The sequence below is a fragment of the Labrus mixtus genome, chromosome 17 (assembly GCF_963584025.1).
Source record: "Labrus mixtus chromosome 17, fLabMix1.1, whole genome shotgun sequence".
In the NCBI taxonomy this organism is placed as follows: domain Eukaryota; kingdom Metazoa; phylum Chordata; class Actinopteri; order Labriformes; family Labridae; genus Labrus; species Labrus mixtus.
Window position 1 is genome coordinate 15,286,823 of NC_083628.1, and position 25,695 is coordinate 15,312,517.

The 25,695-nt window shown below is 38.7% G+C and overlaps 1 protein-coding gene across 1 annotated transcript in view; it reads left to right on the plus strand.

Moving 5' to 3' along the window:
• Positions 1 to 21,510, plus strand: part of trabd2a (TraB domain containing 2A) — a 64,402-nt gene extending 42,892 nt beyond the window's left edge. The window contains exons 5-7 of the mRNA XM_061061547.1: positions 11,836 to 11,926; positions 15,107 to 15,367; positions 19,223 to 21,510. Of these exons, the coding sequence (XP_060917530.1) occupies positions 11,836 to 11,926; positions 15,107 to 15,367; positions 19,223 to 19,418 (548 nt within the window). The 3' untranslated portion in view covers positions 19,419 to 21,510. The remainder of the gene's footprint in view (positions 1 to 11,835; positions 11,927 to 15,106; positions 15,368 to 19,222) is intronic.
• The last annotated feature ends 4,185 nt before the right edge of the window (positions 21,511 to 25,695 follow it).

Here is a 25,695-nt window from a genome sequence, read left to right on the forward strand (position 1 = left end):
TCCGATACAATAATCCTTTTTGTTGTTGTTGCGTTGAACAACTTGATTTAAAGATTTGAGCCGATCAGATAACTTTTGCACCACTCGGCCCAGGATTCAACACTGAAAAAGGCTTCTTCTTTTTAAATATCTCTGCAATGTTGAAATTGCTGCAATGAGTTTTCTATCTTCTGTTTTACATCTCTAGAGATCCGGGGCAAATAAGATGTAATCAGGAAAACAGAATTGTCTGTTTTTGTTGAGTATTTTTTCCCCCGATAATTTAAAGTTGGTGCAGATGTCCAACTTGGCCATGTTTTTGCTTTTACGCTGAGATATTACACAGAGAGGCCAAAGACTCTCTGATCTACTAAGTCCAACTTTCTATCACTTATATTCTAGTTAGTGAAGGATATACAGTACATACAATTGGGGATGAACATGTGTTTGGTAATTGAAAGAGATAGACAATGTGGGTAACAAAATCCTCCCTCACATCGAGGTAGGGAGGCATAGAATGAAATAGGACGGACAAAAAAAAGCAGTGCTTGTGTGGAGGCTGTTTCCTGGGGGTCTGCTCTTAGTTAAACCCTATAGGCCGTAATCACAGATGATACCCAGGCCTCATTTGAAATCTACAAGATCTCCTGTAGATTACTCAAACTATATAGTCACAAAATTGCACCCCGAGCCAGGTGTTTCAAATAGAAGCTCCGTGAGAGAAAAAAAAAAAAAACATCTGAGAAACTACAAAGTGGAATTTCGATTTAAAAAAAAAAAAAAAAACGCAAGCAGGCATCCGAGATTCCCCTCGGTGTCCTTTTCTGGAAAGAGAAAGGCTGGGCTGAGAGTCGCAGCAGGACGCGAGGAGGAGAGTGTTTATAGAGGAAGTCGTATGCAAACTGCAGGAATATATTTGGCAGGTTGGAACAAGCAAAGCACACATTGGTTAAACCCCCCCCCCCCCACACACTCAAAAAAAAACCAAACTGTTAAAGCTTGAGAACTTGTCCAGGTTGACTGAGTCAGATGATTATGATTACACCACCAGTGCAGGGAATCTGAAATTGAATCTACAGTGTGGTATTTGGAAGAAACCAAACTGGAAGTTTACTTGACATCATTTTTTTTTTTCTTTGAACTATTTGAACTTATTGGTTCTTTTTTTTTAAGAAAAGTTTTTTATGATGAAAATCAAGTCCATTCTATAAAAACAAAACCCCATCCTTCAGCTCTGATATATGGTCACTGAAAGATATATATTTGGCCAAGGTGCATAGACAATACCTTCATATACCAGACTAAAAACATATTTAACTGGCATATGCTTAAGTATATACATGTGGACATTTGAAAAGGTATATTGTCAGCATGCATTGCACATTCAAACTCTAGCGCAGTGTTAGTTGGGGGTGATTTATTGTAAAATTTTCAATGGTGAAAATGTTAGACGGACTGTTGATTTTTCTTAGGATTTATTCAGCCGAGGACAAGAGCAACAGAACAAACATGGCTGACAAAGTTGTCACGTTGACAGTCTTGTTTATATTCTGTTAGCAGGCTCCATTTGAATACACTTTTATTGGGTTGAAAGAAGACATTCCCTTCACCTGAAACTGTTAGGTATACATTTCTTCAGCCTCAGCACATCATTATTCCTTTTCAGCTCCTATCCAAATATAGATCTGCTGATATGAGATGTCTTACACACATGTATCACAGATACACAGACCTAAAGGAAGAATTACCCATAGATGGTAAACAGATTTAAAATAATATATCCACAGAATTACAAAGATGAATGAATTGATGAAAATTTGTACTAACACAGCTCACAACTCTTTGTACTTACAACTCACTTTTACCAGCGTTTGCATACTTTGATCACTCTTTTGTTTGACTACAGGGAGTAAGCTGGTGTGTGTGTGTGTGTGTGTGTGTGTGTGTGTGTGTGTGTGTGTGTGTGTGTGTAATGTGTTCAAGTGCCATCATTTCTTGGCAGACAGTAGACAACTTAGAAGTGCACAGAGAGCGAGTGTAGAGACTATTGCAGCCTGACAGATGTTATCCCAAACACGGCTCCAATGTGCCGTGTGGCACCACAGGGTTTGAGTGAGGGTTTATTTAAAAAACAGCCTCACACCACCACAGGCCTCTTATGTGCTCTGTTTCTCATTTTATGCTCAACAATCTATTCAAACACGCGCAGCACGATCTCAAGAAAACTTGTGCACACAATTTAGCCCTTTTTTTTTAATCTCATGATAAACACGATGCAGCATAACTCACATAAAAGAAAGGGACGAGAGCCAGAGAAAGTAATTAAAGAGCTGTCTTGTTTGATAATCCATCTTTTCAATCCGGTCAAGTGGACATAAAGCTGCTGCAAATTCTAACTTTACGCTTTCTTCGTGAGCTAAACAAACCACCTTTTCCATCATCCCTGTCACTTTCCCACAAATTCTATCTATAATAAATGTTACTTAGCTGCTCGTTAACAGATCATCCATCTTTAACATTTGTCTGGAGCAGTTACTTTAGTCCTAGGAGTCTTCAGATGTGTCTTTTAAGAGAAAATAAATGAGCTTATCTTGATATGTGAAAGTTACAGACTAGGCATTGCATTTCCTGTTGTACAGGGAAAACTACTGTGTGTTTAAAGTTTATGATAGGCCTATACGATAAGGACTTTTTTGCTGACATCTCCTGAGTAATTTCCTGACCTGGTTTCCTTCTTTTAACATTGTCTAAAGAGATTCAAAACTAAAAATGGACGGGAAACCTGCAAGCCAAACCGAGATACCACCTCAAGCGAAACGACTGCTCTCCATATCTTATACAGCAGACTTTACATGGGCACCGCGTCAAGATACTTGGTCTCAATGGAGGCGTGATTTAGAACTGAACTGAAGACCCAACAGGATGCTCTTATCCTCAGCTATCATAGTCTAGCATCTGACGACTTAACATTCCTGTGTTGTTTTGCATGCCTGTCCTTTTTTTTTTTTGGTCTCGATTCCTGTGTTTGGTTCTCTTGGTTAAATTCAGCAGTAGTCATCTGTGTTCTCTGCGCTTTAGTCTCTGCTTCTGTCTGTGTTGAATCATCTTATTTATTGACCCTGTCTTTTTTTAACCTTCCATCCTTTCCCTCCACCTTTCCTGCCTGCAGTGTCCCATTTCTGTTAGAAAAATAGTGATTGATATCCATTTTACAATCAAGGAATGAACTATTGAATTCAGCCTGTTTCTGAAACTATATACGTCTCACTATGGGCAAGAGAGAAACCGAAGTGTTTGAGGCGTCTGAGGTGTTAGCATTCTTTGGCCTGCCGTCAGAAAAGGCTCGTTTCATGGATCAGAGGTGTGTTTCGCACCTTCAGGGGCTGTTTTATGCCTTTCAAATTCACACAGCCATAGTACAGCTGTCTTTTGTCTCAGCTTTCTCACATCACTGGTATCCTACGCACAAAAAAATATAACCTGGAGAATGTCAGAAGAAAAGCTGTCTGATTGTTCGGATAAGTTGAAAAGAATAGCGTCACGATTGATAGAGCAAGAATGCCAATGTCTGCATAAGCATGTCTGAAACCACATCTCGCTGTATTATTAGTCACTACATGGATTTCATGAACAACGGGCAATAGTGATCAAATGGCCGTTTAGTATGAGGCAGGTAGATACACATTGTTTGTTCAAGGCTTTAATAGGACTGTACAAAGCATCAATTAAATTCTCAGTATGTTAAATAAAGATTCATTCTAAAGTGACCATCAGAAGTAACTAATCCTGTTCATACACAGTTATACGACGCAGACAAAGCTGGGTTTCAGTAAGAGGTGTGGAAAAAAAATTGTTTCATGTAAAAATCTGTTTCTTATCTTCTGGGATTTTAAATCGATTCATAACTTCCAAATAACGATTTATTTTGGCTAATCAGTCACTCGCTGCTAAGGAGCAGCAAAACATTCGGCCAGACTCACAGGTGACTGGAGCAGATCCTGAAGTATGTACTAATTCAAAAATAGTCTTATAAATCCATGGATCCATGAATCCAGAATCGTTTTGACTTGAAAATAGATTCTGAATCGAATCGTGACCCCAAGAATCGGAATCGAATCGTGAGACATCCATAGATTCCCAGCCCTAGTTTTAGTGTATTTCCCAAGGACACATCGGACATGTGGCTGCAGGAGCTGGGGATCGAACCCCCGACCTTCCCCTTGACAGATTACTAACTCTACCAACTGAGCCCCTTTATTAGTCTGATATGCTTACAAATACAAAGAATTTGACTTTGATAACCTGTGCTCTCTATGTACCAACAACAAATATTAAAAAATAAAAAACTATTAAACAACAAATACAACTTACCCACCTCCCCATTTTCCTTAAATCACAAGGTAAAAATGTTATAAATATAGTATGCTCAACTTGGTGTAATGGAAATGATGTCCATCTAACCACAAATGCCTCAAGGAGGATGAAGTCAAGACTGAAAAAAACTTTATTACAGGGCTACCAACTGTAATTATTGTCAGCTAGCTTGACAACATTAATCATATTTTTTGCTGTCAGAAGAGTTTTGCCAACAGTGTCCTGTTCTTTTCAAACAAACTGCCTTTGACTGATGAAAGATGAGATTTTAATTCACTACAGGGAGGATTTCAGAGTCAATCAAAGGCGTAAAACAAAAAGAAGAAGAAGAAGAAGAAGAAGTGCTATGTTAGCAGAGCCTGTATTTCCAGACACTCGATATGTGAGTTTATATAGAGCTGGCATTGTTTTGCGAAAAAAAAAAACACCAGGATGACTGTGATGTCTATGCCCGTGGATAACCAATAATTTTCCTGTTATTTGCCTTTGACAAGTATGTCACTTATATTGACGGCTGCTTCTCCTTGACTTAAGGTTTTCTTGTCTGTTAGCAGCTCTGTAATTTTCAAATAAAATCTTTGGCTGGTTAGAACTTCCAATGTCCTAGAAACGTCAAAACCTAAAATCCCGTCTATCGTGTAGTTTTGATATTGAATTGAATTTCTGAACTTTTTCTTTTTTATATCTCCTTTTTCCATTAATTTATACAGATTATTGTCTCGTAAACCATAGTGTCGAATATATACACTAGAGCAGAAAGCCTCATAAAAGTGGCTATTTGCAAAGTATATTCAGGCCCAAAAGCTTGGGACTTTGTGTCATTGGCAATAAATGTTTTTTTCAGGAACTTAAACACTTCATTCTGTCGTCCGAAAAAGCAGCAGACACCTCATTGTCATCCCCTTAAACAAAAGGCTTCATTCAGTTCTTAGCAGCAGTGATTATGGGCTGCAGGGTTCAGCTGACTCACAGGGAACATGTGGACATAAACAGCTAGCTACAAGGCTATATGGGGCGGAATGGCCTGAGTGCTGCCTGTAGCGTTTGTTTATCCAACATGCTGTAATGTTATGAGAACTGCTGCTCGAGCCCTGCTTACAAGTTGTAATGTAAATATTAATGTGTATGGAAAAGGAACGCTATTTAAGGCTTACCATATGTTGTAATAATTTGAGCCACTGATTGTGGAGACTAGATGTCTTTTTAAGGATGAATAATGCCGTGGTATTTATGTGATGTTAGCCTAACTGCCTGCAGGTGTGCAGAAAGGTCTCATATTAGTTAAATACAGGTTTGTTTTCAGAAAGATTTTTCAGTTGTATTTCTTATTGTTTCAATTTACAACTAATTGAACAGGTCTTTTACTTCAGCTTAACATGTCCCCGTGGAAACAATCATTCAAAAATCAATGTTCCTCTGGAGGATTTCAGACGTTTACTGTGACGCTGCAGCCACCTTTAGTGACTACATTAAAATAATTTGTCAATCAATACATTTTTATTTGAACATTTCCAAATCAACACCAAAGTTATCTCACAATACTTAACATAAAGAGCAGGTCTTGACCGCATTCTTTGCAATAATGTTTCAGAGAGACCCAATTTTATCCACTCAGATCACTTGGCTAAATAATAGAAGAAAAAACAAGGACAGCTTCATTTGATACAGGGTGAGATATTGAGGGGGGCTCTCTCTCCCACGGTCCAAAGATATGCCTTTTAGGATAATTGGTGACTCTAAGTTGTCCGCTGTGTGTATGTAAGCGTGACTGGTTGTTCATCTCTTTAGCAGAGATGTTACATGCACTGTAACATTTCAGGACAGCCTGCTCCTGAAATCTTCCTGAGTTACTCTTTCCCACATGAGCCTCACAGCGGGAAGTTTTCCCCTGTTCCACACGAGGAGTGGGGGGGGATCTCGAGAGTCAAGACATGACGTAGAAAAGACGCTGTGGAACTCACACTACACAGTATATTTACAACATATTCAAGATAGCAGATGATGTCAAAAATGAGAGTGTGAGCCTTTATAACAATGTTAACGCGTAATGGATGCATTACAAAGACTGAACCTGTCTTTCCCCGCCCAAATCCACTTGTGGTGGATTTTCCTGAATAATAACTGCTGCATTCTTATATTGGCTCTCCACAAATTCTAACAAATATAATAGGGGGCTGGCAGTTAAAAGTCCAGATAAAGCCGGGATGGAAAAATGTGTCCGTTTGTGTCCACACATGCATCTCACCCCCGCAATTTGGAGAAGTTTTCAGGAGTTTTGTGCATGTGTGAAAAGACTACATGTCAGCGATTGAATGGTGATGTGTCGACATTTGCCCAATGAAAGCTTGGATCAGCTCCAGGCCCCTGCAGCCCCCAAACAGGACACGCGGTTTAGATAATGGATGTATTCATGGAAGATATGGAGGTAGAATCTTTTGTCATCAACCAGGACGATTAAGGAAAGCTTCATTTGAGTTTCTGCATCTCCAAATGACTTTTAATTGATAAATACACTGAATATAACATGTTTATGAGCTCTATCAAACTATTTTATTGAAGACAGGGAGCGACATCAGGGAAGCCTGAAATCATTTTTTTAAATAGTCACTTCTCTGAGTGCAGTACAGTGAAAAATATATAAAAAACTCTGTTAGTTTCTTTCACCATGTCATGACTTAATCTGTGACCCTCTCACTCCCATGTATGAACGTCGCAGCATGAAGTGCGTTAGCTGTGAATGAGAGCTTTCAGGTTTGTCCCTGCTCTTTATCTCTACCATCTCCCCTCTCTCCGAGCTCCTGGAAAGACATACAGTCGACATATTGTTCACTGATGTACGTATGTTTGGCCCATTTCATAGATTTAAAATGTATGAAATTGCCCTACATAAATAATCTGTGGAAATATATGTCAGATGTCACAGATGTCACTCCAGAAGTGTGTGTCTTAAACTATGGGTGGAGCCCTAAGGTGGGCTGCAGGCCTGTTTCTAATAGGAGCCTAAATCAATGTGACCATGACTATTTCTTATGTCGGGTACACCAAGAAAAACTGAGGTGACACATATTGGGCCTTAAGGTGGAGCACTGTGAAAACAAAAAAAATCCAGATCTTAGCCGTTAGAAAGAGTTAATTGTTACTCATAGAAGAGTTTAGAAGCAAACATGTTGGGAAGCTTGTTGAAAGAAATGTTTTCATTTTGATTTGCCGTGAGACAACCAACAAGCAGAAAAACTGATCCTGATTATGTGAGTCAACATGTTTAACAAAGCCATGCGGTGGAAACATCTGGGGGAGCCAGTGTGGCAGAACTGAGAGTTAATACAGTGCAGAAGAATGCAATAAAAATCCACTGCATCAGCATTTTTTTTTTACACTTATCATCTGTGTTATGTTTTGAAGGAAAATATGGAAGTATGGGAGTTGGGAAGTAAATATGGAAGTAGTTTTGCTGAATGCAGTGAGTCATTGACGGCGTCTCAAAGTATCAGAAACGTCCTCTCTAACTGAGACGTAAAAACCAGAGTGTGCAGCAGAAGTCTTCAGGATGCACATTTTCTAACCTTCTGGTTGATAGAAAGAATTTGTCAGGACGTATAAAACGCATTGGAAACCCATCAGTTCGTTTTATCGTCAGGACATAAACGTTTGAAACATGTTTGATGAGCCAACATAAATTCAAACGTCTCATGAAACCCAGACTGCCACTAAGGTTGTTCAAAGTTTTCAGCCTAGAAAATAAATCCACCTCTTTCATGATGTTATGAACTCAGGTTCATTCAAGTTCACGTCACATTTGCGACGTGTTGTATTATTTTATCAACCTAGTTAAACTGTTTTTGTTTATCTCATCAATTTATATTTACATTTTTAGTTTTAATATTTTTCTGTGAAGCTCTTAAATACAAAAAGTCGTGCAGGCTTATAGACTGCCTGGTCTTAGAGAAACACACAGTTAGCCACTATGCTAAGCTAGCAGCTTCAGGCTCACGAAATACACACTCGCAATGTGATTCAAAACAATAAACGTGTACCAAAACAACAATGACATTACTAAGATGGAAGTCATGTTTAAATATAGTTGAACCTTCTTATTGTTTGCCTGTCTATTAAAACTCCATCTTTGATTTATAAATGATGTGGTAAAATATTCACTCCAAAGGAGACTGGACAATAGAGTTACTGTATATCATATATAATAATACACTTATTATGTAGCCCTTTTCTTAACAAGGTTACAAAGTGCAGGAGATTGAAGGAGGAGGAGTAGATAAAAGGATGAAATGAAGACAGTCTTCCTACGAAAGAAAGTTTTACAAGAGGAATTAAAAGAGGCTAAAGGTTTGGCTTGTCTTATTTGATTGGCAGAGACTTCAACAGTCGTGGGGGTCTGAGTGAAAAGGCCTGGGTCACATTTAGTTACAAGCCTGGATTTAGTCACAACCAGCAGAGCTGCATCAACCCAACATTGCCCGGGAATATGTTTGTTTGCAAGCCAGGAAGTTTAAGGCTTTAAAAGTGATCAATAATATCTTAAAAAACAATATGATAAAAGACAAGCAGCTCGTGTGTAAGCTGGTGAGAACAGGACTGATGTGCTGATATTTGTTGGTGCCCATGGTAGAAATCCTTGCAGTGGCGTTCTGAACCATTTGGAGTCTGTGGAGGCAGCTCTGACTGACACCTGTTAAAAGTGCATGACAACAAACTGAGAAAAAAACTACATCTTTGTCTCACAGCTGTAGCGTGAGAGATATCTCTTATATAGCAGGCAAAACGGTAAGATGGAAAGGACAATAACTTCTGAATTTTAACACAAAACTTCTGTTTTTTTTTTGTTGCCTTTTTCCAACTGCAATAAAAATGATTGGAGAAAAAATACATTTTGAAACACAAATTTAGTTTACTTGCAATAAAACTTTTATTATTATTTTCAAATATTCTCCTCTAGTATTGACATGTTTGAGTGCAGTGTGAACTGTTTTGCTGTCAAACGTGTCCTGTCTGTTTGATTGCATTGTAAAGAAACAAACATGGTTTTACTCCAGGATCAGAGACATCCAGCAATGCATGATGAAAGGTGTGTGTGTGTGTGTGTGTGTGTGTGTGTGGTGGGGGGGGGGGTTGTTCTCCCTTTGCTTAACATTGTCTGTCAGACTTTTCGCTCTCTTTTTATGAAAGAAACCAGAGAATGATTTATTGCTTGATACCAGCCATTAGCAGAATGAGAGAGTAACAAAGAGGGGCAGTTGTCACAAATCACCTGGAATATTTCAGCCGTATACTTCACGTCGGCTGCCAAAGGCTACATCATACATGAGGCCTAACTTCAGGAAAAACGCAGACCTTTTAAAACATCATTTTCTTTTCCTAAGTTCTGCCTCTTTCCGAGCAATCAATCATTTTTAATCAAAGATGTCTGAATTTCATTTCTGTTTGTAATTCCATGACTGCGGTGCACCGGCAGCCTGCAGGATTGGACTCCCCCCCCCCCTCAAAAAAAAAAAAAAAAAAGAAGTATGAAACATGTTCTTGTTAAGGTGCTGGTGAGAAAAATGGTCTTCATGTGAAACCCTTGAAGCAGGCAATATGCTTTTAATTCAGCCTTCATCCTTTTTTTAAACATAGACTTTCAATAAACATGTCGTAGAATAGACCCTCTCAGAAAAGTGTGCGGAAACGTGCAGTTGTTCCAGACTGGAGCAGAGGGGTTCCATCTATTATTTTTTTTAGATTCCCGGCTGTAAAATGGAAAGTCCACGTGAAGAATTCATGGTAAAGAAAAATGTTTGTGTTTCTATGAGACTTTGATCCCATAAAAAAAAATGTTCTTCTTTATTCGAATGGAGATGTTATGGAAAATGATCAAACATAGGAGCACAGGAAAAAAACCTTTACCATAGTTACGTGTTATTCCACTCTCTTTTTGTTTGTTTATTTTTGCATATATTCTTTTTCTCAAGCACATACTTTTTTTCAAACTCTTTCAACACACACCACAAGCCTTTGGGGACATGTCAGAATTAATGGTTTACCTCCTATTACAATTTGCATGTGTATGCGTACTTGTATACGTGTGTGTGTGTGTGTGTGTGTGTGTCCCTTTGAAGTTGTCGGAGTCTGCCCACCCTTCTGCAGCTCCTCATTGTGCCGGACAGCTCCATTTGTCCCACCTTAATCCCCCTGACATAAACTCACATAAATCACACTGAGTTGTTTCTAAACGCGGGCAGGCTGGCATACTGGACCTCTGTCTGCCTGTTGCACGCTGATTTCAGCTTGAAGAGCTGCTTGAAGAGCTGCTGGGTGTTCATTGAACTGACCACCTGTATTGATAATGATCTCAGTTAAAAGTGAAGATAAATGCAGGTTTCCTTTTGCACGGAAACAGCTCATTATTCTCACACAGGAGCTCTGGAATCAACGATAGAAATGCATAAATTGAGTAGATGTTTGCTAACAGCTATTTTTTTTATTAACCAGAGAACGACAAAGTAAAAGGTAGCATGCATACACAGTTTGTAAGTTTTAAAAAAAACTCAATTAATCTAGATTCTTTAGGTGCATTATCCCCTGCAGGGCGGCTAAGCAGACACATACACATTCATTTACCAAGAGAACTAGTTTTAAAAGAGTTCTAATTCCCTGTCACTAGACCAGATCAAATGTTGACATTGCACACTTCAGTAGGAGCCTCTCAGTCTTTTTCCATGACTACATAAGAACCTGGGACAGAGTTTTTAGTTCTAGAGATGGGGCAGCATCGCGGCACTCATGGTGCATTTAGGCCGACCCCTCTCTATTGGATGGCTCAGGGCCAGATTAAAGTGCCGGGGCTCATTGTTTACACAGCTCTGTGGTGCCACGGCTGAGCAGGCCCAAACAATGAGCCCCTGCTCCCCCTTGTCAGAGTGAGGGGAAGAATGGAGACCTCTTGACATGGCAACCTGATTCTCAATGCCCCTCACTTTACGTGGTGGAGAGGGTCAGAGAGAGAGAGAGAGAGAGAAAGAAAAGAGGGGAGAGGAGGGCAAGTTAGAGATAAGGAAGGAGGAGAATGGAGGAATGAAAATGCAAAGAAAAGAGAGGAGAGGAGGCAGATACGAGGGAGGGCAATCAAGGAAAGACAAAGATCAGTAAAGGAGTGAAGGCCTACAAAAAGAGGAAAAGGAGAGGGATGATGAATGGAAAAGGCTTGCAGCAGGTGAAAAAGAAGACAAATGAGAAAGAAGTATGAAAGAGGAGAAGATTATTTAAATAAGGAGAAATGTAGCATACAGCATGTACCCACTCTGATATTTGACATTGATTTATTTTTGAATCTTTAGGTTCAATATTTGATTTAATGACAGAACTAACATCATAACCCGTCTCATGCAGCTTTGCATGAACTCTTAAAATGAGGGCATCAGTTTGGGTTTAAGTTCCTGTCCCTTTAAGAATCAATGGGCTTTAATTTTCTTTTCCTTTTTTCTTTTGCAGGTCACTTTCTTGGCAACAATACAGTCATTGATGTGCTCCGTCGCGAGGGGTACGAGGTGGAGCACACCCCTGCTGGGGTACCAATAAACAGGTAGGTTTATTGCTCAAATGCCCTTAAACACACACACACACGCGCGCGCACACACACACACACACACACACACACACACACACACACACACATGCACACACACACGGACAAGCACATTGTTATGTCATCCATTACCTTTTTTCTGTCCATGAGTTTAACTGCAGGTTCCTGTTTGCTAAATTTGTCTCGAAAAAGGAAAAAGCTTTAATTACACACATAACTGGAAAGGGTTCATCGCTGAGAGACAGATTCAAGCATTTATTCATACAAGAGCCCAACTTTATTTGACCTAACCCTAACCCTTAAAGACTTGTTTTTATTCAAAGCATATTAGATTAGTTAAAGTAAATAGGGGTGACAATGTCAGGAGGTAAGTTTCATGGACTGATGTTTTCAGTGTGAGAGACTTTTTCATCTTCATGTGGTCATATTTTTGTGACACACTGCCGAGAAAAAGACAAGCACAGAGATTGTGGGTAAGAGAGCTGTGCAAAAACATACACATTTCCTCGTCCTTTTTCACGACTCTGCCTGAAAACGCGGGTGTATAAAGTCAAAGGCCCATATTTTATCACTTAGATGGAGTGTAAGGTTTCCATCTCGGGCCACATTGTGCTGGGCAACTGCCGCCTCATGGCCCTGACAGGAGTATATATTTCTCTCAACCTTTTCATCGACTGGATTTGAAGTAGGAAATCATTTTCCAAGTAAGCATAACTCCATAGTCGGCCTGTGTTCATTTACAGACCTAAAACAGATGTTCGGGTTCTGCTCGAGCCCAGACGAGCAATGTGTCGTCTGCAAATAATCAAAACCGGACACAGAAGCTGTCCAGTGCGTGACTCTCCTCTTTAGAGTCCTTAGTCTGTCCAAGGGTCTATAAACACAAGTGATAGTTTGTCGCCCTTTTTTGAAGTACTGTATGTCGCGGTTTTATTTAAGAACCAGAACGATTCACTTCTTTGTTATGAACTGGCATTAGCAGTTAGCACACAGTGTGGAAGTTGGTGATCAAATAAAATGAAATAAACAGATTCAGATCACAGTGATTCTTTTAGGGGACAAAGGGAACTTTGATGACTTTAAACTAAATGATTAACATTATTTCCCTCATATTTGAAACTCTAAATAATTTCTACCATGAGTCAACTTTGCTTTTATTTCTCTTTTGTTTTAACCATTGGTTGAATGATAGTTAGACTGAGCAGTGAAGCTGGTAACTTGAGCTTTATGAAGTCAAACCCCATTGTGTTTAGAAAACTTTATGAATCCACAGCGGGGAAACTCATTTGCCACCTGGTCAGTTCGTACACACAACAAACAATCTGGACAGTACCATCACAAAACACAACATGTAAATGAATAACAAACACCATTTGAGACATTGTTTACAGCCGTGCCTGAAAACAATTATTAAAATATCTGACTGCTGCTGGAACAAAGGACCTTCTAAGTCATTCAGTAGAACACCAAGGCATCACTAGTCGCTCACTGAAAGAGCTTCGGAGTCCTTTAGAAACTCTGTGCAAAGGTTCGCCTTCAAAGATCAGAACCTTTTTTCTTAGTTTGGTCCTCGTTCTCTTGTCAAAGGTAACCTCAAGTGAGTCAGGGGTAATGCCAATCACAGAATCAGCCTTTTTAATCAGTTTATTGATCCTATTTTTTATCATCCACAGTATTTATTATTTATTATAGTGACATTTTATTGTATGTACCTCTATATATATATTATATATCGGTCAGCAAATTGGCCATTCCCACACTGCCTTTAAAATCCTGCAATTGGGATTATTACAAGATATTCAGATTAATGTTTTTAGTTTGATCAATTTGATACGTGTAACTGTTTACTCGGCACTGACCTAAAGCCAAATGAAAATGAAGCGACCTCTTATGAAGACTGAACCCATTCTGCATCAACTCAAAGCCTTCTACTTAAAAATCCTGACTTTTATTGACAAACATTACCAGGAAAACAAGAAAGTCTGATTGACTAGCTACAGTCCTAAGAATGCAAAGTCAGAGTGCAGTGTGCAAGACTGCAGGGATCTCTCATATGTGGATTCATTTTAGTTTAAAGGAGAAAAAAGTAAATCACAGCCATATAGCTCCTCAATCATTTGGGCTTTTTACTTTTTTTCCCCCTCTGCCGTTTCCACCTTGTAGATTGAACAGTGGATAATCCTGACAAACCCCCCTCAGCGGCCACCACTGAAGAGATGTTGAAAAGGCCAAGCCAAGCAGAGCTTATACCTCCTGCTGTGAAGCATGTAGTGCAGTCTACCATGGCACAGTGTGCGGGTCACTATCTCACTGCAGATCTGTGTTCTTTCTGTGTGTGAGCGAATCTACTTTCACACACACACTCTGTGTTTGATGCAGGATAATTACGCATCTGATGAACCTGCATTTGACCCAATCACATAAGAATGAAGTCAGGGATTCATTTACCATAGACATTAGAACAATTGTTTGTCCATGCATTTCTATGCTAACCTGACGATACCAGAACATGTGAGGGTTGGTCTTAAAGGGAATGAATTTGTGTGTCAGCATGTTAGAGATAGTGGAAAAAAAGAGAGCTCCTGATCTCTTAGAAGATGGTCAGCAGCTCATTAGTAGCATCAGTGTTTTAAAAAGATACAGTTTGGCTTCATTTGCAGACTAATCATTCCTGTTTTGTGCGTTTGTCCAGAAACTCTTGGAAAGGTTCTTTACCAGCCTGCATAGCAGCATCCTGTTCTAACATAGCAGGAATTCCTCCTCTCTTCTTACATCTTCCCCTCACATTTCCTTTCTATTTGACAAAGCCATAGTTGCTTCGATACTTTCCGTTTTTGGCACTTAAAAAAAAATATTGAAACAATCTGCCATTTGAATATTAAGACTGTCAAAGAAGAGGCTCTGGAAATGTTATAGCTTACCCTTTAGAGAGAGAGAAATAAGCCTGGTTCAAAGCATTTTCAATTATTTTAATAATTTCAAAATATGAGTAGCAGGAAAATGGGAAAAATATTTTTTAAGGCTACAGTGCCACACACTAAAAACTTAAAAGCAAAACTTTAGTCAAAAAAGGCCAATCTTCATTTTCAGTCATCTTCATCCAAGTGTTTTTTTTTATTAACAAGTTATTAAAATACAGAAAAGTAATCTTTTGTTCATGTGATGTGCACCCTCTAGGCGATCAAGGCCATCAGACTCTGAAGACCACCATGCTGAGTCTCCTCTCCTGGAGCCGTTCCTCCACGAGCTCCCCCACAAAGAGGAAGACGAGGGGCGTCCCCTGGAGGACGATCTGTTACCGCACATGCTCCTGCCTGCTGACAGCCTGGAGCTGCTGGAGAAAGCGGAGAGGAAGATGCTGAAGAAAAAGAGGAGGAACAAGCAGAAGAAACAGCGGCACCGGCATTTTAACGACCTCTGGGTTCGAATAGAGGAGAGGTAAGAAAAGGGAGGAACATGGCAGTGGGGTTTTGTTTCATCTGTCATGACTTGTCTGTGAGAACAGGATGGGGGGAAATGTAGAAAAGGTGAGACAAAAAGGTCTAAGAGGAGAACAAAAGAAAATATCCTAATGGTTTGAGCTGAGGGAAGAAAGACGGAGAGGATGTGGAGGGGAATCAGAAAACGTGTAATGCAGCCTATCCACTTGTCTATAGAATAAAACTGACACTTCCTGCTGTGGTGCCGCAGGCTTAGACAACCAACATATCAGATCGCCTCACTTTTCCTGCAGTCTGCAAAAACTTTTATGCGCAAGAAACATACACACACACACACACACACACTCATGGCCTGTAGTGTGGTATGAGTCCAGACTAGTTTCTAGCTGGTATGAGTATCTTGGATGTGCAAAAAAGCAGCCTGGGAGTTTCTACTAAGTATCCAGTTTTGGTCTCACAGTAGCTCCAGGCAGGGACTAACCAGACAACAAAACAAGCTCAACTTTCAGATTAAAACGAGACCTCAGCCCAAGGTGTGGTCTGGTGAAGCTTTTCTTAGATTGTTGTCAAGAGGAATACGTTTTAATGGATATGATTGTGTGCATGTGTGCAGACAACAAAAAGGTTCATTTGACCCTCCCTCCATCCGTTTTCTACACCCTCCTGTCCTGTTAATCTCAGCTAACATTGACAATTCAGAGTTCACCTGACTTACACATCTTTGGGCTGTAGGAGGAAATACGAACACTTGATGGAAAGACACAGTCATAAGGAGAACACGCAACTGCTGAAGAACAAACTAGGGAGTCACCATGCCAAATCCTGACTGATTCTATGACTTTGAATTGTATTTCACAGGTAATAAATGTCAAACCAAAGGATAAAAAAATGCACTTTACATGAACTCAAAGTCATAGAAACAATTTTTACTATTAAAGGATAATTTGGGCAAATTCTTAAACTGTAAAGTCTTGTAGAAATGTACACATTTCAGCTGCATAATCATGATTGGTAGTGCAGGCAGCAAAGTATCCCAATGATTATAAAATTAAGATAATGACATGCTTGCAATCTTAAAGTAGACATATTTTGAAAAATCCACTTTGACAGTGTTTTTGAACATATATTTGGGTAACCTGAGTGTCTAATGACCCACACAATGTGAAATAAACCCATCCAGTTCTTTTGTGTTTGTGGTCTGCTTATGTCTTACAACACCGAGAAAAGCGCTCTGTTTTGAATTTGCACTCATTGTGATGTCACAGTGGGATTCTGGTAAAAAAAAATACTCTCCCCTCCCCTGGTGTCTCCAACCATGGACTCCATCCCCGGCCTAGAGCAAAAATTTTGTACAGGTCTGCCATTTTCATACTTGCTAGCCAAGGAGTGATGTCTACAGGGAAAACTCAGGGGGGGGCTCATTGCATTTAAAGAGACACACACACCAAAACAGAGCGTTCAGAGAGAGCTGGTTTATACAGGGTCACAAACCTCCTCTGGTGCTTGACTCATCAGCTCACTCGCCGTTTCTGCTGAAAAAATACTAAGGGGGCTAGCAGGAGAAACTCCGGATAAAGTTTTAAGAAAGCCCTGTTACATTTACGAAATATTTGATAAAAACAAGAGTTGCAGATAAATGATGAGTAATGGTTTTTAAAACTTGACATTTGCAGGACTCTGCTCTAACGCTTGTGGGGATTTTTTCTCATATGAACATGTTTTTTTCCATGTACAGGATACTGGTAAAAAATCACTAGCGGAAAAAAAAATCCCACCTTGTCTCGTCTGTTCTTCACATGAACAGAGGTCGTTTGTGTACATTTGTGTACATTCTGTCTGCAGACATGTTTTCTTTCTTTCTGAGAGACTCTGTCTTTGAATGGAAAGGAAGCTGAGTGTTTGTGTGAACATGTTACAAAGTGTACACCGTGCACGTCGTTGTATATTTTAACTTCTGTAAAGGTGGCCGAGTGGGAAAGGTAGACAGAGCAAGGAGCGACTGCAGCGCCACAGTTCTCTGTTGTGTTCCATGCATGACCGCAGAGAAACATATCACATATGGTGTCCTTACACCTCTCCTGCCCCTCGAAACATAAACAAACCTGTTTCATTAATACATAGACATCTGTATGTGGACATCCAAAACTCTGCTTCTACCAGCAATATCACTTTAAGACTAAATAAATCAACGTAAACTGCAAAGGGAAAATATCCCTTACAGCATCTAAGAATCATTATTTTAAAAATTATCTTATTTTGACTGGCAGTTAAAAAAATTGTTAAATTTTTACTGAAGCTCATTTGTCAACTACTGAATAGATGGTAGACATGTTCAATGTTTTTAGACCATTTTAAAATATTTTGGTAGGTCCATTTAAAGTTCATTAAAAAATAAGAAATGTATGAAACATGTCATTTGGACCACTTTTTATCTCTCAATGTTTCATGTTGTTGCAGTGTTTCAAAGTACTATTGCAGCCCTAATTCAATAGTACAGATTCTAACTTCAGGAACTTGTGTATTTGTTTAGCCTGGTCCTCGCCCGATTGGTATAAATACCACAAGCACTACAGGCACAGCATCAAACATGAGAGCAGAAATGATTTAATTGCCAGACTTGTTTGAAAACTGGAAAGATAAGGAGAGAAGTAATGCAGACTGAATTCATAGTGTTTATGAAATGAAAAGAAGGAACAAAAAGAAGGTTTAAATTTCTGCTGATGCAGAGGATAACATTGTCCTGAAGTTTTACTTTGTGTATTTTACATCAGTAATATTTCTATAGTGTCCTTTATGCACCCTGCTGGACAAAAGTGAACGTTATAGTGATCAAATGTGACAAATGAGAAGCCTGATTGTTAAAGAACTACATGGAACTTTGTAAGGAAATAATAAAGTCTTCTCTGGACTGTACCTCAAGTATTCAGGAACATGTTTTATTTGAGCGTGTCAAAGTATTACGCACAGCTTATTTTGACTGTCTCAACCTGTTTTTGAAACATATCAAAGTTTACTGAGTAAAGGTCTGCAAGAAGAAAAACACTCATTTTGAAATACAATTTACAAAGGTGTAGCTCCTGATTTATTTTTTCAGATCGATGTGTTTTTCAATAAGCTCCTATGAGAATCTTTGGATTTTCATTGATTTTCTCGTCCCCTGTGGACAAGGCTTTACCTTTTATCTCGTTTTATGATCTTTTCCTGTACATGTGTCCGGGATGATTTTGAAGAAAATTCTAATTCTGCTATTTTATAAAGGTCAAAACGATCACTCACTGTGAGTCTTTTAGTGGAAAATTTCAACAAAAGCCACTTCTGCAGCACTATCCTCTGACACATATCCTGCAGCTGCTTGCAAAGGCATGACAAATCACTACAGGGAAACTTTCCATCTTGCTGCTGAGGCTATTGTCTGCTTTTTTTGGGTCATAAAGAGACATCGTTATTAATTTGTCTTTTTCATAACAAGCTAAAATGTCCTTGCATGACGTGTGAAGTTGCCATTCGTCAGTTTAAAAAAAAGGTTTAATTAACCATATTCATAAGAGGATCATGGGTTAAGGTGTCGATTATTGATAGTTGCCTGGCAGGAGGAGGGAACAAACCCACAACTGCTCTATGTTGCTTCATCTAGATTGCTGAAAGTACTTCACAGATAATTTCCTTTCCAATAAAGGCCGGCCTCCTCAGACGAATCAGGGAACAAATTAAAAAATCTCTCATGTGAATGAACAAATACTGCTCATAATTTGAGGTGATAATGAGTGTATGGGGCCCTCTTAATTTTGAGTAATCAGCTGATGTACCTGAAAATCATCTCATTATTCCTTTCCTCTCTCTTCTTTCTGCACAGCACGTTGGTCCAGTCTCCACCTCCTCCGCTGGTCCGCATCATCAATGGCTACATCACAGTGCGACCCCCTGACAGAATCCAAAACCACCACAACCACCACCACACATCTTCAGCATCCACCACCTCTTCACCCTCAGCAACACTCGCCCTCCTCGGCGCCGTGTTCACAATGCAGACGTGGACTGTTTTCCTCTAGTAGAGCATAACGACGGGACACTTCTCGTCCAGTACAAACTGTCATATGCGGTGGCTTCAGCTCATGTTCTCTGAGTCCTGATCCTGCATCACAATACCTAGAAGAGGCTTCAAATAAGTGGCCCGCTCTGCAGAATGGAAAAGCATGGAGAAATGCTGTGAAACCAGCTCTAGCTGTAACGTAACAGGACACTCAGTGGGTGTTAGGTTATATAAAGTTTGTGTTGCTGAAACGGAATGGAAAATCATGTCAATAGAGCACATCTTTTACAAATGGAGGACTTGATGAGCATGTTAAAGCCCTCATATGGTTTCAGTTTTTTTGCGCAAAAAAAACTGCAGGCAAGTGTGCACAGATAGCAGGCAGGAGGAGTGACAGCTCACAAACAGAAGTATTAAGAGACATCTCACTTAACATTACTCAGCCTGACAGTTCCCTAATGGACTAGAGTATTACAATAGACTCTCATCGTTCAATGTGAAGTAACCCTGAGAATTAAAGAACTTACATTGTGAAAACGATTGCTAAATATCAAATACCTTCAATAATTACAGCTGGAACCATTTGTCTTTTATATAAGTGTGTGTGTGTGTGTGTGTGTGTGTGTGTGTGTGTGTGTGTGTGTGACAGATTGTGTGTTTGTGTGTGTGTGAGAGAAACAAATTCTATCAGCTCTTAAACGCCCCGGGGCTTTGCAAACAGAGGACTTCAGATGATTCTTCCTTTTGCAGAAGAGTATTGCAGAAAGACCTACAGTGGGGTAAATTGTACATAATGTTTCTAAATATTATAGATGTATTTTAGAATTATAAAAAAAAAAAGGAAATTATCACAAGTGTTGTCGTTGTTTATATAAATATATAAAATAGATATGCAGTATATTTTGAAAAGAAAATCAGGAACTAACCACCATAGCTCATGCGTCATGTCTCTCACTGAAATGAAAGGTGACGTGCTGTTGTATTGAACTTCATGTATCAGTGTTACCACTTTGCTTTGCTGTATGTCACCTGAGAAACCATGTTGTGGTTTTTTTTTTTTTTTACCTAGAGATTTTTGTTTTGTTTAATTTATTAAACTACAATAGTTTTGCTGTAGGCCATATCAAACATTCCCCATGTTTTTTTTTATTTTTCCTTTCAGTTCACATTATGATGTCCAAATGTGTTTTTCTCAAATGTTTTCAAGTTTGATTTCCGAGCATATGATTGTTAAAATAATAATACAAAACAATAATACAGTAAATACAAAAGGCTGTCTTCACAGATAGACAACATACTGCATAGGGCGTTAGGTCTTTTACATTTCCCCGGTATAAAATGACTGTTATAGTATTTCAATGAAACAATAAAATATTTATCTAGATATGAATCATATTGTAATGAGCTTGTTTGGCTGTAAAGTAAATTCATTTGAATCTTCTCTTCAGACTTAATTTCTGTTTGAAAAATGTCCATTGGCATCTGTTGTTGTTCACCATGATACATTCTTAATGATATGGGGGTTGTCTAAGTGTATTAAAATACTAAACACAGAAAAACAAATGAGCTACTATTATTTAAGAATGAAACGAGACTTGCCACTGTAACTTTGCTAAATGTTGCTTAGTGCCCATGGTGGATTAATGTTGGGTCTTTGTAGATTGTAAATCAATGGGTTAGGTATTTTACCTGCTATTCAGCAAAATGGGGCGATGAGGGTCAGTTGGTAGAGTCGGTCAATACTCAACCGAAAGGTCCGGTCTGATCCCGGGATCCTGGATCCACGCGTCTGACGTTTCCTTAGACAAGAACCCCAAGTTTATCAGCGTCATATGAATGTGTATGAATGGGATTAGTTACTTCTCATGGTCACTTTACATATCAGCCTCTGCTATCAGTGTGTGAATGAGTAGGTGTGACCTGCGGTGTAAAAAGCGCTTTGAGTAGTCAGAAGACTAGAAAAGCTCATGTCCATTTTTATGATATAACAATGAGTAAGGTCTTTTACCTGCCTTTTGTAAAGTGTCTTGAGACATTATTTGTTATGAATTGGTACTATACACATAAAGATGCATTGATTGATTGAATAAACAACAAACAAGTGTACCTGACATTTTAGTGCCTTAATGCTCTGTTCTGGTTTTTTGTTCCAAAATATTGAACTATGATTGGCTATTAGCCTCATCAGAGGCAGGTCTTATTCTAAAAAAATCCACTATTCGGGCTGTTTCTTGGAGGCTGCTTGTTGCTTTCCTTGCATTTTAATGTAACACCTTTCTACATGACTTTTCAAAGTCAATACATTTTTATGCAGGAATGTAATATATTTTACACACTTCAATGTAATAGGTTAACATAGACATTATTAGTGAAGATAGACAGGGTAAATAATGCTTCTTATCGCCACATAAAAAGAACCCTGTTTAATTCAGTGCCCCAATTTGGCCACCTGCGTTAAGAAAGTCTTTGTCCGTTAATGCTTGATGATACATAAAGGGAACCAGCAACATCAGCTCATTTACATCAGAATCCCTTAGAGTTGCCTATAAGCACCTCAATGAAAAGTTCTGTGGTTTTACATCAAAGTAAAAAAAAACATGATTTAACAATACAAAACTGAGCTGTCAGATAATTTATGCAGCAGAACAACGTATTACTTTAATGCAAATGCTAACACAATATAGTCCCTTGTGTGGGGAAAAAAAATAAAACCTTGATATAAGAAGTATCAATCGAGGAGCAGGATGATTCATCTCACAAGTGCATCTCACACACACACACACACACACACACACACACACACACACACACAAACACACACAAACACACACACACACACATTCTGCCCTCCTGTCCTGAACCTGGGTTCACAGTGTGTTTATGTTGGGTTAATGTGCTGTGATAAGAATGCTATTAGAGGCTGTTTGATGTGTGCATGTGGTCCACCACAAACAAGTTCTGCTGTGCTGCTGTATGTCAACCTGCAGGAAACAAACAGGAAACCAGAACTAACAGACTCTTTAGATGTTCATCAAATGAGAGTTAATTGATTTGTTGTATCCACAGGAGAAGAAAGCTAATAGACTTGTTAGTTCGTGCTTTGATTTAGGAGTTCTAGAGAGGTTTGGTAGGTCTAAATATAGCTGATATGCACGAGCTGAGTTGAGACAGGAAACACATGATTTACTGCTTTAAATGAGGTGTGAGGTATGAGTCGAGATGTGACTCAGTATTCTCTGTCTGATTTATTTGATTTTATGTAAAATAAACCCTGCTGAACAAAACTGTTGATAAACTGTTGAAGTCAATAGTTGCCTGCAGTGCAGGAAATTAACTTGATGGAAGGAAATCGTGGGAATGAAGTGAAATCAATAACACAGTAGATGTTGACCCAAAAAACTTAATAATATTGCTTTGATTTACTCTGATCAGTAAATTATTACTTTGACTCAAAATAGAGTCTTGTGTGTTTTTTACCTTTTGTTTCCATTACTATGTTCAATGTTAGTTTTAGAAAACATTACAGGAAAAAATGCAATAAATGATTCACCAAATTAACAGGCTAATCTTTTTTTTTTTTTTTTTTTGGTTTAACATACATAACAGTTTCATCACAACATGGAACTTATCTTATGAGCTTTTAGCTTATAATATTTTTTATTCACCTCAATCCGCTCAATCCGCCAAATATGAAATAATAATGCTCCTGACAGACCTCTACCTCGTTAAACACAATCAAACATGAAAATAGGTCTTATAAAAACACACCACACAGGGCTGGAGGTTGGGTTGCCAGATTGGACAAAGTAAACCTTTAGGAATTGAAAGCAGATGTCCATGCAGACGTCTGTTTCCTGTGGAGCACAAAACTTGTGAAAAATAAAGACACAACATTGAAAATCTGAAGTAGTTGGAACTCTGGAAAAACTTGGGTCGGTGCTTGCAGAGAGAGCTAAAGTCCTCATTAAATATGTCAGCGTACTTTGGGATCAAATGGGAAAATCCCACCTTATAATGCCTAACTGTGGATTTTAGAATGACTGATTTAGTTTTCCTTCATTTCCACTCCAAAAACAGACGCCACAATAAATACATTTTCCCCTTCAAAGCACATAAGCATTTCTAAAATGTTTTTTTTTTTGACTTCTCTTATTGAAAGCACATGGGTACTTTTTTTAATTTCTCCAATTTCAACCAATCAAATGAAACATTCTTCCCCCCAGTTCAGTGGTCTGATATGTGCAGCCAGTTTCACTTGAAGACACAAGGTCAAAACAGTTTCCCATTGTTCATAAAAGCTCATCATCTGTTTGTTTATCTGACATCGTACTGACCAATGTCTCACAGTCTATAAAAATAAGCTCATGTGTGCAGAGTAAGTCTCACTGAGGCTGTTATTACTGCATCAGTCTATTAGTCAGGGTGTTAACTGAAATGCATGGTAATATGTGCTGTGATGACTGACTCCTCTGTGTATTTACATAGTAAATCACCATGGGGTTACATGTTGGGTTATCTTTTAGAGTTGAGGTTATGTATAATATGGTGTCAGTGGAGGATAGAGGTTTTACTGATGAGAACTCTTAGAATAAACAACAGGAGTTCTCTGTGATGAAAACACTGTTTTCCTACATTGACTGGCATTTTAATGGAGGGAGCATCACCAGCAATTCCTCTCTCAATTAAATTTAGGTTTTAATTATAGAATGAAAAAAAGGCCATATTAACATCCTTGAGCAGCCTTTTCCAAATGTATGACTGATGCGGCCCTGAAACGAAAACAACAAAATTCCATCCCTTTGTAGCCGATGTTAAATATTGGAATTCACAACACGATATCATGGCATGACAGACAAATACAAATACGAAAGAGATTACAATGAGATATTAAAATTAAAGTTTGTCTATAGTGATAAAATACCTTACCAAATACATTTAGGGTCAAGCCATGTATAAATCATCATTATTGTGATATATACATATATTATTTTTTCCCTGCTTGGTGGTGATCCTTTCACAGCCCACATGCATACCTGCAGCCCACACTGAGCACTGTTCTAGAAATATGTTTGTATTGCATTGTTTTTGTACAGCAAAATAAAATAAAAAAAATCAGGTGAAGGTGAAAATAATTGGGCCAAGCACAAAACCTTGTGGAACTCTTTGACTGGCTTTGGCATGCATAGATGACTTCGTCGCTTTGGATAAAAGCGTCTGCTAAGTGAATTGTAGAATTGTAGAACGACTTATCATCAACGTTTGCTTACTGATATCGATCTGATGGATGAGATTAGAACCAATTTATTCAAGGTCAATTAGGAGTTGTAGTTTCTGTAACAATGTGGTTAATTAAGTCAAATGCAAGATAAAAGATCTAACATGACAAACACAGAGAGGAGTCGTCTGTCCAAAGTAATTAGAATAAGTTTTGTTAATTACACCAGTGCTGTCTCACAGTGGACTAAAAATCCTAAATGTATCTGTAATAAGTCACATAACTCTTGTCACAGCAGGAAAAGCACACATGTAATAAATGATGACCAAAATCTAAAAATCTACATAATGGCTTAAAGTATGAAACATTATTTCATTATTATTTTAGTAAAAATGGCAAATTTTGATCCTTGCAGATCACTTCCTTTGGATATATATGTGTATGATCTGTATTTGTCAGAAGTCTCTTTTGTATCAAGTTAACAAAAATGTTCAGGCCAAATCAAAACAACCACTCAAGGTTCAATCACAGAGAGAGGAGAATGTTTGCGTTGCAGCAAGGTTGCAGTCTGTTGGAATATTCATGTTACACACGGCCACTTTAGGTTTCAGGGTCTTATTGTGCATGTTGGCTTATTGTCACACTGTCACACTGTCTTACTGGGACACCTGAATGGAACTGAGCCATCATTAATGCTATCCCCAAACCCATTTTCCCATTCAAATCTTTTGCTTATAAATGATTGGGTAGGTTTGTTGAAATGTTTGATTCACTACCAACAGTTGCAATGCTTATTGAGCTTTCCCCACTAATAAAGACAGATATATGATTTTTTGATTACAGTATAAGTTCAAATGTACTTTTTCCCTCAGCAAAGTCTAAGGGTAACATGTCTTCCCTCTATGCTCACAGAAATAACAAAACAGTTGTGTAATCCTTATACCCGTCAAATTTTCATCTCAGTAGAATTTCAAGAGCCAAACATTGTTCATGTCTCCCCAAGCCTCCCACGGATGGTCTGCCGGTGATTGTCAGCTTATAAACAAATGAACCATTTGAGTGTTGGCACTACACCACAGGG